Source organism: Neovison vison, chromosome 1 (genome assembly GCF_020171115.1).
Source record: "Neovison vison isolate M4711 chromosome 1, ASM_NN_V1, whole genome shotgun sequence".
Taxonomy (NCBI): domain Eukaryota; kingdom Metazoa; phylum Chordata; class Mammalia; order Carnivora; family Mustelidae; genus Neogale; species Neogale vison.
The window spans coordinates 16,910,949-16,924,903 of NC_058091.1; the positions used below are offsets into that span (position 1 = coordinate 16,910,949).

General features: G+C 41.0%; 1 protein-coding gene and 1 long non-coding RNA gene across 4 annotated transcripts in view; both read left to right on the forward strand.

Moving 5' to 3' along the window:
- The first annotated feature begins 5,212 nt into the window (after nt 1-5,212).
- TSPYL4 (TSPY like 4) lies at nt 5,213-9,449 on the forward strand. The gene has a single exon (XM_044244174.1). The coding sequence runs from the start codon at nt 5,309-5,311 to the stop codon at nt 6,557-6,559; it is 1,251 nt and encodes a 416-aa protein (XP_044100109.1). The 5' UTR covers nt 5,213-5,308; the 3' UTR covers nt 6,560-9,449.
- Nucleotides 9,450-12,837: 3,388 nt separating this feature from the next.
- The window catches only part of LOC122903379, a 29,778-nt gene continuing 28,660 nt past the window's right edge, over nt 12,838-13,955 (forward strand). For all 3 annotated transcript variants that reach the window (XR_006383962.1, XR_006383961.1, XR_006383959.1), the window contains exon 1: nt 12,838-13,353. This is a non-coding gene — a long non-coding RNA (uncharacterized LOC122903379). The remainder of the gene's footprint in view (nt 13,354-13,955) is intronic.

Below are 13,955 nucleotides of genomic sequence, written 5' to 3' on the forward strand. Positions count from 1 at the left end.
AAGATTCAGCAAGGCCAACAAGGAGTCCTTGAGCAGCTGTCAGCTGAGTCCCACATCTTCTAGAAATGGTCTTGCCTTAGCTTCCTAGCCACACTCAGGCACTGGCTAGAGTTGCTCATAGGAGGTAGGGCCAGAATGCAAAGGGAGCTATAGATTTCCGGGGGCAGCATTCAGACTCCTGAACAATGACTCTGCTTGTATTTGGAAGCCCAGGAGGTGCATTTTCATGGCCACCACATCAAACTTCACACTGAATCGGTACTGTGAGGACTTATTTTATACTTTTATATTTTAGCCAGAGGCTTCCATTGAGGTTAAACAATAACCTTGTTGTTTAACCCTTAAACTGTCCCTGCTCCCCTTCCCCCAGGGGACTTACTTAAAAACAAGTCCTCAGCCTCACGTAACAAAGTTCAAATACAAGGGTGGGTCAGGCCAGGTGGAGACATCCGATCAGTGGGGGGTTGCATACTGTCTCCCTAGCTACCAAGGAGTATGAGCCCCGCCCTTTGGGAGCCTTTTGAGCGCCAATCCTAACCAAGGTGATAGGCTGGGTCAAATGTCTACTATAAGGTAAATTGTAATTCAATTGGTCACCTAGCATCACTGCACAGCTTTCTCTGTGTGTTACAATTTCATTGACCACCTGTGCGTGGCCAGGCCCAACCGCATGGCCTTTGCCCTTAAAAGCTCGTCCATAAAGGAGAGCGAGGTCGCCCTCTCTATAAGAGGCACAGCCCTGGCTGGTCAGTTTGATTCTTGATGCTTGGCACGAAATAAAGCTTTGCTTTACCTTTGCTTTGTATCAGTCTCACTCCTTTAATCATGGACCCATTATTGGGGCATAACAGGTACAAAGCCAGACCCACCCTTGACTCTTGCCTACAAAAATTCAGTTAGAGGGGCGCCTGGGTGGCTCAGTCAGTTAAGCCTCTGCCTTCAGCTCAGGTCATGATCCCGGGGTCCTGGGATCAAGCCCCACTTTGGGCTCCCTGCGCGGGAGGAAGCCTGCTTCCACCTTTCTCTCTGCCAGTCTCTCTGCCTTCTTGTGATCTCTCTCTCTGTCAAATAAATAAAATCTTAAAATAAAAAATTAAAAAAAAATTCAATTAGACTAGCAACTTCTTTGAATGTGAAGGAAGCTGTTCTTCAGCCTCTGTTTTCCCAAAAAGCAGGACAGTTTTCTGTTGGGAATGGCCATTTTGCCTGGCCCTTGACACACAGGGTCTGTCTGCTAAAGATGCCTTTGTCTTGTCTGAGGAAGAGACACATTTCCATAGAATGCTTCTGTTGCTGCTCAACTTAATTCTGGGCTTTGGAGCCCTGGAGAGGGGACTCAGTCCTAGGGACACAACTCCTTCGATATGTTAAGGGTCATTTAAGAGAAATTGTTTGAAAATTCTGTATCTTTTCATTGTTATGGTCCATGAAATAACTTTTAAAGAAAAGAAAGAAAAAAAGAAAGATGGAGATGGGGGTGAGGGAGAAGGAAAGCAACTTACAAAGAAGGTTCATCTATGTTACATTATGGACCCATTACTGTGAGCAGTGAATAAAAACAGGTTGGGTGATCTTACTACCCCCCCTCCCTTTTTCCTAAGTAGGCTATATACAACATAGGGCTCAAACTCACAACCCCAAGATCAAAAGTTGCATGCTCCACTGACTGAGCCAGCCAGGTACCCTTTATGATTTCCATTTTATAAAATGTGGAAATTGAGATTAAAAAATTAAACCACTTGCCCAAATTTCCGTTGCTCATGAAGGCAGAGATGGAAATGCAGCCCATGTCTTTTGCCCTCCTCCAATAAGATGATCTACACAATACCAATAAAGAAATAATAAAGGAACAGAGAGAATGTTACATCTGATGGACTGAAAACTGTTGACTCACAGCATTGAATCCAGGATCATGAATTCCTGTATCTCATTTTAGTAACTGGGCACTTCTCCAATAATTGTTAGTATCTTTCTGGATGGGCAGAGGGGAATAGGATGATAATATTTAACATTAAATTGGGATAGTCATATGGTCTTATTTCTAAGAAAGTGCTTTTGAATTTTATACGTTGTGCAGAATTGCTGACAATATAATGAGTGTGCAGGTTCTTGAGTCAGATTATCTGGGTTCAGATTATGGCTCTATCGCTGTTGTGTGACAGTGGATAAACCACTCAGTTCTTTGGTTGAATTCCTTCTGAGGTAATGTAAAATGGAGGTCATAATATTGTTACCTCACAGGCTGTTTTGAGGATTAAATAAGATAACACATTTAGAAGACAGTAAGTATAATGAATATATATCCAGAAACCCTATAATTCTGAAAAAGACAAACTTGTTCAAGATTAACAACAGTGGGTATTTCCTAAATCTTCCAGTATTTACAATACACTTTAGTAAAGTCATTCCTATTTGACTATATTAATTTGTTTGAACTTTTGTTACAGTCCTAGTCTTGTGGCAAATGAAAATAACCTCTTAGATTTTCATGGCATTTCCTGCTAATATTTTTCCATATGGTCATATTACTGATACAGCTTTTTCTCTGTAGTGAGGCTTATTGCCAGTTGCCAGCAGAACAGGCTTTGTTGTGTACCAAAAATCCTATATTCTAATATGCAAATAAAATAATTCATACCTATAATATATATTCACTGAACTCAAAATACTAGCATACTCCTATTATTCACTTCGGTAAAACCTATAAAATTTTTCATTTAATCAAATAATGAAATTCATTACAATCTCCAATGAGATAGTCACTGGGCTATACTGCAGTAGATGCCAAGGAAGAAGTCACTGTGCAGCCATCCTTGTCTAGCTGGGATGAGGAGACCCATCTGCACAAAACCAGCAAGAAAGTTAAAGATAAAAGATAAGTTCTAAATTGCATGGCGAAGGTCATAAGAGCTATGGAAATTCAGAGGACTATAAGAATGGTAAGGTGATAAGGAAAGGTTATGCATGGGAGATGAGAAGAGGCAGTTTGGCAATTAATATCTCACCATGAGTGAGTTAACTTCTCTGTGATTCCTGGGTCCTTGTTTGTGAAATTAAATGCATTAAAATGCCTAGTGCAATCTACATGAGGTAAGATTGAATGGAGTTTCAAGAATGGGCAGGTTGTCATTAATGGAAAATGATTCCATTGACAGGAATAATCAAAGCTAGGCATGGGGATGTTTCGAGTAGTGGAGATAAAAAGTTTGATACATAAAAAGTTTGATACTATTAAAAAGTTTGATACATGCAATGAGAAAAAGGTTCACAGGTAGTAGTAGTCTTTAGTAATTTTCTAATTTTCCATTGCAAATAGCAAATTCTTTCTTGTATGGCAAAGGAGCTTTCATTCAACATTTGCTGCTTCTCTGCTTCTTGGCTCAGGTTATAATCCTAGAGGATTAATCCTTCCACAGTACAAAACCTCCTTAAGAAAGGAAACAGAGTTGTGTCAAAGAATAACCCAAAGTCATAAAATCACTTAATTATAAAGTCACTTAATTATAATACATTGTTTACTTATTTAGAAAGAGGATAAATCAGTATACTGATTTCACCCCACAGAGACAATATAGAATTTATTAAAAGAGGGAAAAAAGGAGAGAAAAGTAATTGTAGCCTGAGAAGAGTGAATCTTGTTTGCACAACTGCTGTGGGTTATCTGGTTGGGTGCAGGAGTCAGTCTGGACAGTCTGTCCTTGAGTAGGCTGACTAGGGGGTACAAAAATATCTTAATTGTTTATAAATTTTCTAGTAAACTTTTGTGAGGTAAATGATGAAGCTGCATGAGAGGCTGTCTCTCTGTAATGTCAGCCAGTATCTTTCTATGAGCACCTCATTCTTAGTTGCACAGGGTCTGCACTACTTCCCTCAATATACCTACCTTTTTTGCAAATCTGTTTCTCCTACATCCTTACTTTTCACTGTATCCTCTTCTGAGCCCTAATTTAAAAGTGATCATTAGCTGGGGTGCTCTGTAGTGTAGTTTCTATTAAAAAGAGTTATTTATAATCATAAACATTTTTTTCTAACATGAATTTAAAATGTTAAACAAAAATATGCAAAATTTAAGTTTTCTTTGTTTCTTGTATTCATCTAAGGATTAACAAAACAACACACAGAGTTGACATCACTGTTAGATGAGTCATATGAGCTGACTTGAAAAGACAAATTTTAAGTAAATATTTTAACATTAGCATTGAGTGTTACTTAAAATATGTTAATTTGGACAATTAATAGTTTCAGTGCCTGCAAACAGTTGATTATTACTTCTGTCCTGCAGTAAATTATCACAGGGGAAAATTTTGGCAACTATTTGCTGGCTTCATGCCTACAAGCATTATAAAGCAAGAACTCCTTCTATATAAGGATTATATAGCGTCAACGGGTCAACAGGTCAACTCTAAGTAAGGAAAATACATTTCCTACTTATATTAGTTAAAAATGAAGAGGAAATATTGTCCAACATCTTTATAGGTGCTGGCCAACACACATAAACACAAGAAATAATTCATTTTGTCTTATTAGGATGAAAAAAGTTTCAATTTCCACTGTTCCTAAGTTTTTTTTTTTCCCCCTAAGTTTTTAGACCAACAGTTCTCTTAAAGATGAAACTCCGCTCATCTCAATTCTTTTTTTTTTTTTTAAAGAGTTTATTTATTTATTTGACAGAAAGAGAGATTGCAGGTGCGGGGGAAGCGTGGGGAGCAGGCTCCCTGCTCAGCAGAGAGCCCAACTGGGGGCTCCATCCTAGGACCCTGAAATCATGACCTGAACCGAAGGTAGAGGCTTAACCCACTGAGCCACTGAGAATCCTCTCATCTCGACTCTTTAGTAACAGTCATGAATATGTACATTAAGAAAGCAGACATGTGAACTGCTGAATCCACCTTACTATCCACGAAAGGCCCTATGAGCTGACCCACTTGAACAATGACTTAACCTTTAAGTAAATATTTTAAGAGAAAATTAAGAGCGTAGGTGGCTTAGAATTTCATTCAGAGCCTTTGAAATGCACATTAACACAACTCTCACATGTTTGGATTTGGTCTGCCCCCCGTCGCGTAAATCAAACCCTTTCCAAAAGGACGAAACACATCTCATCACGCAAAGACAAAGGCATACCCTTGACTGAGGTAATCACAAGGCTCCGCGAATTCTCGCGCGATGTGACGGCGCCGCTGCCGTGACGTCACCGGTTGTCATAGCAGCATCCCCCAGAGTCGAAGAGAGGGGTGGATCGGGGCGGAGCGCGGCTTCTGCGGAGGACAAGGGACGCTCTCCTCCTGCAGGTCTGCCTTCTACCAAAATGAGCGGCCTGGACGAGGGCAACGATCTTCCTGCCGCTCAAGACTGCGGCCAAACTACTGCCGAGCCTGCCCCGGGACATCCGGACCTAAGCCAGTGCCAGGGCGAGGAAACCGAGGCGACGCCGGTGATGGCGGACACAGGTGAGGGCAGTTTGGAGGCCGCCGCGGAGGGAGGCGCACCCCAGAACCCGGCTAGTTGTGCCCCGGTGCTCCGCGTTCGCATTTTTGGGAGTCGCGGCCGTGTAGCGACCAGATCGGGTCAGAGAGAGGTTCTGCTCCCCACGGAAGGCTTGGCAGCAGCCCCTGCCTCAGCCTCCGCCGCGGTGGCGACCGACAATAGCCAGGAAAATGGCTGTCAGCCTAGAGAGCCGCAGGGCCCTGCTGGGGAGAAAGCTCTAGAAGCCTGTGGCGCAGGGGGGCTGGGGTCTCAGATGATGGCTGGGGCGAAGGCCAAGGAAATGACGACCAAAAAGTGCGCCGCTTCAGCGGCTGCGGAAAAGGAGGGAGGAGCAGAGGAGGTGGTGGAGGAAAAGAAGGCGATGCAGAAGGAAAAGAAGGTGGTAGGAGGAATGAAAGAGGAGGCCCGGGGCAAGGCCCCGAAGATGAATAACTGCATGGATTCGCTGGAGGCCATCGATCAGGAGCTGTCCAACGTAAATGCCCAGGCCGACAGGGCCTTCCTTCAGCTGGAGCGCAAGTTTGGCCGCATGCGAAGGCTTCATATGCAGCGCAGAAGTTTCATTATCCAGAATATCCCAGGTTTCTGGGTCACTGCCTTTCGGAACCACCCCCAGCTGTCACCTATGATCAGTGGCCAAGATGAAGACATGATGAGGTACATGATCAATTTGGAGGTGGAAGAGCTCAAACACCCAAGAGCCGGCTGCAAATTCAAGTTCATCTTTCAGAGCAACCCCTACTTCCGAAATGAGGGGCTTGTCAAAGAATATGAGCGCAGATCCTCCGGAAGGGTGGTGTCTCTTTCCACTCCAATCCGCTGGCACAGGGGCCAAGACCCCCAGTCCCATATCCACAGGAACCGGGAAGGAAACACTATCCCCAGTTTCTTTAACTGGTTCTCAGACCACAGCCTTCTAGAATTCGACAGGATTGCTGAGATTATCAAAGCAGAACTGTGGCCCAATCCCCTACAGTACTACCTGATGGGTGAAGGGCCTCGCCGTGGAATCCGAGACCCAGCAAGGCAGCCAGTGGAGAGCCCCAGGTCCTTCAGGTTCCAGTCTGGCTAACTGATGACCTTGGGAGAAGCTCCAGCACAAGTCTCCTGGCCACCTCCCTTTGAACCTATGCTTAGCCAACAGCATGCAGTCTGCTATTTGCTTTCTCTTCACACTGGACTATTTTATCCTTTGGTTCTTCTAAATCTCCAACAGTCATTTGCAAGGTTGACTCATATGCTTGTGTTCTTCTTCCTCTGGACCTTTATGCTCTTCTGTGTCCTGTTACATGTTCCAAGTGCATGGCCTTGTACTGCTTCTATGCCAAGCACATGATGCTGTAGATAGAGAGGCACTGCCTTCCTTTGCATGCCTTGGGCCCTGTCTGTGACCATGGTCTTCTCCGAGTTTTTTAAGTGGTTACCTACCACAAAGAAGCTTGAAATACCTTTGCAGATAACTAGCTGGGCTTCATACTTTATGCTGACTGTCCTCCTGATACCCATGTACTGTATGTCAAGTTCTTTGAATTTCACCGTTGCAAGATGAAGCTGATCTAGATGATGCCAGCCGTCAACCCAAACTGGACATTCTGCCTACCACTGACTGGTTCCTAGCTGCCTTCCTGGCCTGTGCCATCCACCCAGCTTGTTATGTGGCAGAATAAGGTGGCTGGTGGGTGGCTACTAGGCATGAATGAGGTAACAGATGAGAGGTGTTCAGTGTTAACTGCATTAGTCTTCTTTTGCCTTTGGGCACTCTGCTTTGTGAACAGGTACTGACAGGTGAGTATGAAGGTCTGTGCTGTGGCTCACCCAAACCTGCTCTTAGCCTTCTGGATGAGCTTTGCATAGGCACCATTGCCTGCTTCCTCAGCAACTGTCTGTGGATTTAAGCTCTCAGGCAGCACATAGGGAACTTCCCCTCCAACCCCCTGCCCCATCAGATGGTTACCTATAAACCCAATTGGCTCTTGGGCAGGTTGGGCAGGCGTATGTGATGGTTCCCCAAGCAAGGCTGGTAATGGTTCCCTTCCAGCAGTTAGGCTTTCTGAGCTGTAGCCAACAAACCACCCTTAATCTGGCCACTTTGTTAGGCATCCCCCTGCTAAGTCTTGCACTCATTCTCAGAATGATAGCAGGAAAGTTGCTGGGTGAGGGCACTGGGGGAGAGGTCATTCTGGTTTGTGGGGTGTTCTGTATCTATTATCTTTCTCTCTCTCCCTCCCCCCCACACCTTCCACTTCCCTCTCCCTCCCTTCCTCCCCCTCTCTCTGAAACAGTTATAGATCAGAAACAAAATCAAACTGGCAAAAGCAGGCTTTTTAAATTTGCTCTCAACTTGACTGTGTCCAGAGGGAGAAAGGCATTCACTGCACAATAGACTCCAGATCTCTATCTGTGCTCTTCTGCCCTCACGCCTCCCCCTACTTTGTTTTTAGTAGGGTCTGAAAGTTTCAAAGGGAGACCTGTGTAGGTTGTTATGAGCAGTGTTCTTTTGGGCCAGCTTTGACAACCCCACCCTTTTCCCCTGTCCATTTACCAACACCTGTGTGTTTCCTGAGTTTAGTTTGAGAGGCAGAGGGGAAAGACAGGGGGCCTCACAGTGATGGATTTTAAGGCAGACCCGAGCAGGTTGTGGTGTAGAGCAACCAAAACTTAGTTTCACTCTACTTTTTCTCACTCTTTTTTTTTTTTTTTCTTTTCACCTTTCTTTTCCAAATTTGGAAATTTGGGGGGTGGTGGCCTTGGATCACTTAGAAATAACCCCAGGGCAGCATTTTGAGGGTCACCCCTGTCCTCTATTTTATTACTGCTCTGATGTCCCAGGGGCCTCCATCCTGGCCTTTCTGGTTCTCCTCCGCTTCCACATTTCCTTCTCTGCTTCTGTCCCCAGAAAACTAGGGAGCAGGCTGCAGTCTACATGTGGGAGATGCCAAGTTTCCCTCCTAGGGGTATATGGGGATGTGTGGTGTCTGTCTGGATTTCCAGGACAGTTTCTAGTAGGTGGGACAGCAGTGCTGTCAGGGCTGTCTTACTTGGGCGGTATGTAGTGATAGTAAGGACTCTCTGCCTTTCCCCTAAGCTCTGTGTGTTTGGGAGGCCAGGGCACAGCAGGTGGGGAGGGTGCTGTAGGCGGAGGAACCCGAAAGCCCAGAAACAGAAATGAACCTGCTGTGGAGTATTCTTGGAAAGGCACGGGAAAGACTGGAACCCTGCAGGGTTGGGGATGGTGGGGAGAGGTCCCTGAAGCTTTTCCCAGGAAGGTGGGAGAATCAAAGTGGTTGATGTTTAAAGAGGATACTTGGAGTAGTTTTCCCTGATTCCCTTGAATTCACCAGTAGATTTTTATACACAAAAATGCAAGGCTGAATGTTTTCTCTCTATTATTGTAGGATATTTTTCTGTGTGGAAATATTTTCTGTGTGGAAGATTAATGGTATGTGCTTCTTATTTCACTGTATTTGAGTAAAATCCTATGAATTCCTTTCTCTGTTTTTGCTTGCTGGCAAAATTGACATTTACAGGCCTGCTTTTTGCTTGTAATTGAGAATGTGTGCAAAAATATCAAAATTGTTCCTGTGCAGTATGAAACCTGTGAATAGTCGTTAATATATCAGCTTGTTCTGGTCTGTCTTCATATATAGTTCTATTCTAAGAAATATAATTTGAATGTGATCTTTGAAATTTTGCAAATTGTTGCTGTCTTGTGAAAGTAATCTCAAGAAGAAAAACATAACTCTATTGTCTTGATATTTCTTGCCCTAATAGTAATGTTGTACTTGACATCTTATGTTCCTAACCAGTGTACGTACTTGTAGAATTGCTCTGTCAGACTAAATAAGGATCGTTAAGTACTTTAGTCTTCTTTTATGTGCGTAAAGGAAAAATAAAGTCTGTCACTGCTGTACTTCTTGTTTTCACCAAAAAATAAAAATAAAGTTCTGTGTTGTCTAGGCTAATAAAAGGTCGGGAAATCATTAAAGTTACCAAATTGTCACAGTAGGCATTGCCCTGAACTTCAAAAAAAAAAAAAAAAAAGCCACCAAATTTCTAGGACTTTTTTCTTGAAAAATGGTAAATAAGAAGTAACTAACTTTATGCTCATGAACAAAATTTTTCCTGCTCAACTAGTGCAGTTCTTGAAGGCAACTGAAGCACCATTTTTTTTTTTTTTTTAAATTTTAGTCTGTACTAAACTGTTTTTAGTAGAAAACATTTTTGGCTTTTTAAGTTTTTATTTTAATTCCAGTTAATTAACATACAGTTAATTAACATACAGTGTTATATTAGTTTCAGGCCTACAATACAGTGATTTAACAGTTTCATATAACACCCTGTACTCATCTTAGCAAGTGTACTCCTAATCCCCATCACCCATTTAACCCACGCCCTCACCCTCGCCCCTCTGGTAGCCATCAGTTTGTTCTCTATAAATTAGAGTCTGTTTCTCCTTTTGTCTTTTTTTCCCCCTTTTTTTGTTTGTTTCTTAAATTCATATGAATGAATGAGATAATGGTATTTGTCTTTCTCTAACTTTGCTTAGTGGAAAACGATTTTTAATGCACCATTCTTGTTTACTACGTTTATGTTAACTGATCTTATTTTTTTCTCAGTGGGCTTAAGATAGACTTTTGGAAGAAATTAATTACTGTACTCTGTAAGTGCTTAATTTCTTTTCTTACAACACTGTCGTGCTCTAAAAAGAATAACAAAAATTGTGATTGACATGTAGTGTCTAGAAACAAATGATCTCAGACATCTCAATCTAATTAGTAATGTTTTGCTACTCAGCAACTGTCACATGAAGGTTTTAGAGCTAAATACTTCTGCATTCTCTGGAGTTGAGGGGGCTGTGGATATTGCAAGACCTGTGAAAATGAATGGTATTTTTAGCCATCTAAACAAAAATTTTACATAAATGGCCCCAAATTATTATTAAAGGGACCCGCTGACTCTTGATGCAATTCATACTTGCAGGTTTTACTTAAGTATGTAGTTTTTCTAGACCTGGAGAACCTAAGTTTCAGAGAGCTAGGTTTTCTTTGCAAACTATACTCTGATCCAAAATCCATACTCTATTTTACCTTTTCAATTCACTGATAGTTTTTTTCTGCATTGTCAAGCACCTGTTTCAAGCATTCTCTCCTTTCTGGACATGGTCAGAAAAGTGTCATTTTTGTTGCCCTTGGTTTATCATCAGCTGTAACCAATGGTATTCATTTTTCTAATAGGTTGGCGCCAGTCATTTGTTAGATTTCTGTTCTGTTAAGTTAGACTCAATTAGACATTATGTAGTTTTCACTTACCGATTAATTGGTTTACTCCCATATCCCTGCCCCATTTCTTTTCATTGGCTTTTTTTCTTTTTCAATTCTAGACTCAAATTATTCCTTATGCAGGCCTCCAAATAAGTTAAGTGAGGTTCTCTCCTCTGTTCACCAAAGTATCATTTGGTCTGCTCAGACCATATTGCTGTTAGTAGGGTCATCCTTCATAATTTCCCTGGACCCCACATAACAGAATCTCCATGAGCATTCTACTCCATTTCTGGATATTCAGCTAAGACTAGACAATGACAAAAGGCTTCTCTAGCTTTTCTTACTCAGGGTCCCATCTCCCACTACTGCTGTTGCTATTTCTGCTTCTCCTTTATGTCTAGTTGAGTCATTTCTGTAATCAGTGTTTATCATAGAAACAAAAATTACCTGTATTGTTACTGAATCCCCTGCTCCACAGACTCACAGTTGAGCCTTGGATATCTGATTTGTGTCAAAGATACTGTCTCTAGTTTGACAGTCTCAAGAAATCCCGGTATATCTGGCACATCCACTTGTGTCCTGTTACTTTCATAGTTCTGACACAGATCTTACTATCTCCATTTAAATATTTGAGAAAACAGGCTCAGAAAGTTGAAGTAAATGTGCCTAAGATGCAAGTCACTGAAATGTATATTTTTTTTATTTCAAGCCTAGGGTATCTTCCACTGTTACAAATATCTGTACTAAATTTGGCATAAAACAAAACAAAACTCATGTGAATAATCAGGACTCAGTTGAAGTTATTCTTCATTCATTCATTATTGGTTCTTTTTTCTTCTTTTTTTTTTTTTTAGGATTTTATTTATCTGTCAGAAAGAAAGAGAGAGCACAAGCAGGGAGAGTGGCAGGCAAAAGGAGCCCGATGTTGGACTTGATCCCAGGATCCTGGGATCATGACCTGAGCTGAAGGCAGACACTTAACGACTGAGCCACCAGGCATCCATGATTGGTCTTTGAAAGGTTACTTTTTATCACTTAATACAGGGTTCCATACAGTCACAGATTAAAACACTACGGAAATTTACAAATGCAATCTTTTTTTTTTCCTTAATTATTTTATTTATTTATTTGACAGATCACAAGTAGGCAGAGAGGCAGGCAGAGAGAGATGGGGAAGCAGGCTCCCTGCTGAGCAGAGAGCCAGATGTGGGCTTCGATCCCAGGACCCCGAGATCATGACCTGAGCCAAAGGCAGAGGCTCTAACCCATTGAGCCACTCAGGCGCCCTACAAATGCAATTTGATAATTGCCGCAAAAATGAATGAAATTAGCAGTTTGTTGACTTCATCAAAGGGAGTAAATGTACAAAAAGGACTTTAAATATTTATGAAATTTAGTTGCTAGGAACTGTAAAATGTTGACATTTGTATTAAATTTAGAGAATTTGAGTATTTTCTAATTGATTCAACATAGTGATTGCTTTTAATAGGTTCTAGTAATTTATTTTAATTAATTTTTTAAAGTATTTTTTAAAAATTTTAAGTACACACTACCCCTCAAGGTGAGGCTAAATTCACATCCAAGATCAAGAGTCTCATGCTCTACCAACTGTGAGCCAGCCAGGTACCCCATCCTTCTCATTATTAAACTATATTAAGTTTTAATCTTTACCAAGAAAGTGCCAAGGCCAAAGCACCAATAAAGTAAAATAGGGGTTTTTTTTTTTTTTTTTTTTTCTTCTTTTAAAGACTCTGAGAAACAGGTATGGAAAACTGTCAAGCAGTCTATGTAATATTGTAGTAGTTTTTCTAATTAATGACCTGACCCAACTTCTCTCAATAGGCCCAGATATCCCATCTCCCATTAAGTTTACTTGGATCAGTCTTCATTATTCCTTTTCCATTTTGGTTTTCTCAGCACCAGAGGGGAAATTTGCTAAGTATGCAAGGTGAACATTTGAACCTGAATATGAAGAAATAGACCTGCTTACTATGACTTTAGTATACGTGGCTTCTAAGAAGAGTAGACTTCATTATACATTTTAGGACTCCGTGATTCTTGGTTCTCTATTTTACTCTCCCAGGTAAGTTCTAGGTCATAGATCTTTGCTTTATTATTTTTTTACTAAATTGTTACTTTAGGACAGAGTCTGAGTCTTTATTTGTAATCCCTTACATGTCCTGCTGTGGTGTGACTGTTAAATTTGAAGTATGGTTTTAGACTGATAATTTGCCCCAATCTTACAATGTTGGAAGACTTTAAGGTGTCAGTCAACTAATGGCATGAGTTCTGGGGTGAAACTTGGGCTCATGTACAGACTCTGATCCTTAGTAACAGTACAGTTTTGAGTAATTATGTTATTTAACCTCCGTGAATTTCAATGTCCTTCTCTGTAAAATTTTAGTTATTATGCACACCTTATAGGCATGCTGTAAGGGATAAATAGGGAACATGAAGTAGCCTGGTGAAGAGTTAGCACTCATTGCCATAATTTTTTTAACCATTATTTCTGAGGATGATTCTAGAGACCAACAAGAGACACCTTTTTGAATTTACCCAATGTGGACCGGACCATGCCCAAGGATTTTCATGGGCAGCACACTGGGTGAGTTAACTCTTGAGTATATCCCTGTTTTATAGTACTCTGGAAGTCAACTCTTACAATAACCTTCTTCTGAACACCCTGAGAAGAGGTAAGGGTATGTTACTGTAACATATTTAAGAAAAAGCTATCCATATGACTCTAATATAGTCAAGGTTATGAGAGTTTGACATTCTATTTTATGCTGGTTTGTTATATATAATAATCGTATAGATTTGACTTTCATTCACACCAATTCAAGTATGGGTATACATATATAAGTGTGTACATATATGTGTGTGTGTGTATTTTTTTCTTTTTTTGCTTTAAATATATTTAAAGTTGTTGGATATGAAAATTGGAGGGGGTAATAACTGATTTCAGGTTAAAAAACTCAGAAGTATAGTTGACTCTTTAATGTGGGAATTAGGGCCCCCTCTCCCTTGCATAGTAAAAAATCCGTGTAATGTTTGACTACCCTGCCAAACTTGACTACTAAAACCCTACTGTTAACTGATAACATTAACACATACTTTGTATATGTATTATATGCTACATTTTTATAATAAAGTAAGCTAGAAAAGAGAACATGTTAAAATCATAAGGAAAATACATTTACAGTACTA

Coding starts and splice junctions, on each gene's coding strand:
- TSPYL4 (XM_044244174.1), top strand. CDS start 5,309: ATGAGCGGCCTGGACGAGGGCAACGATCTTCCTGCCGCTCAAGACTGC.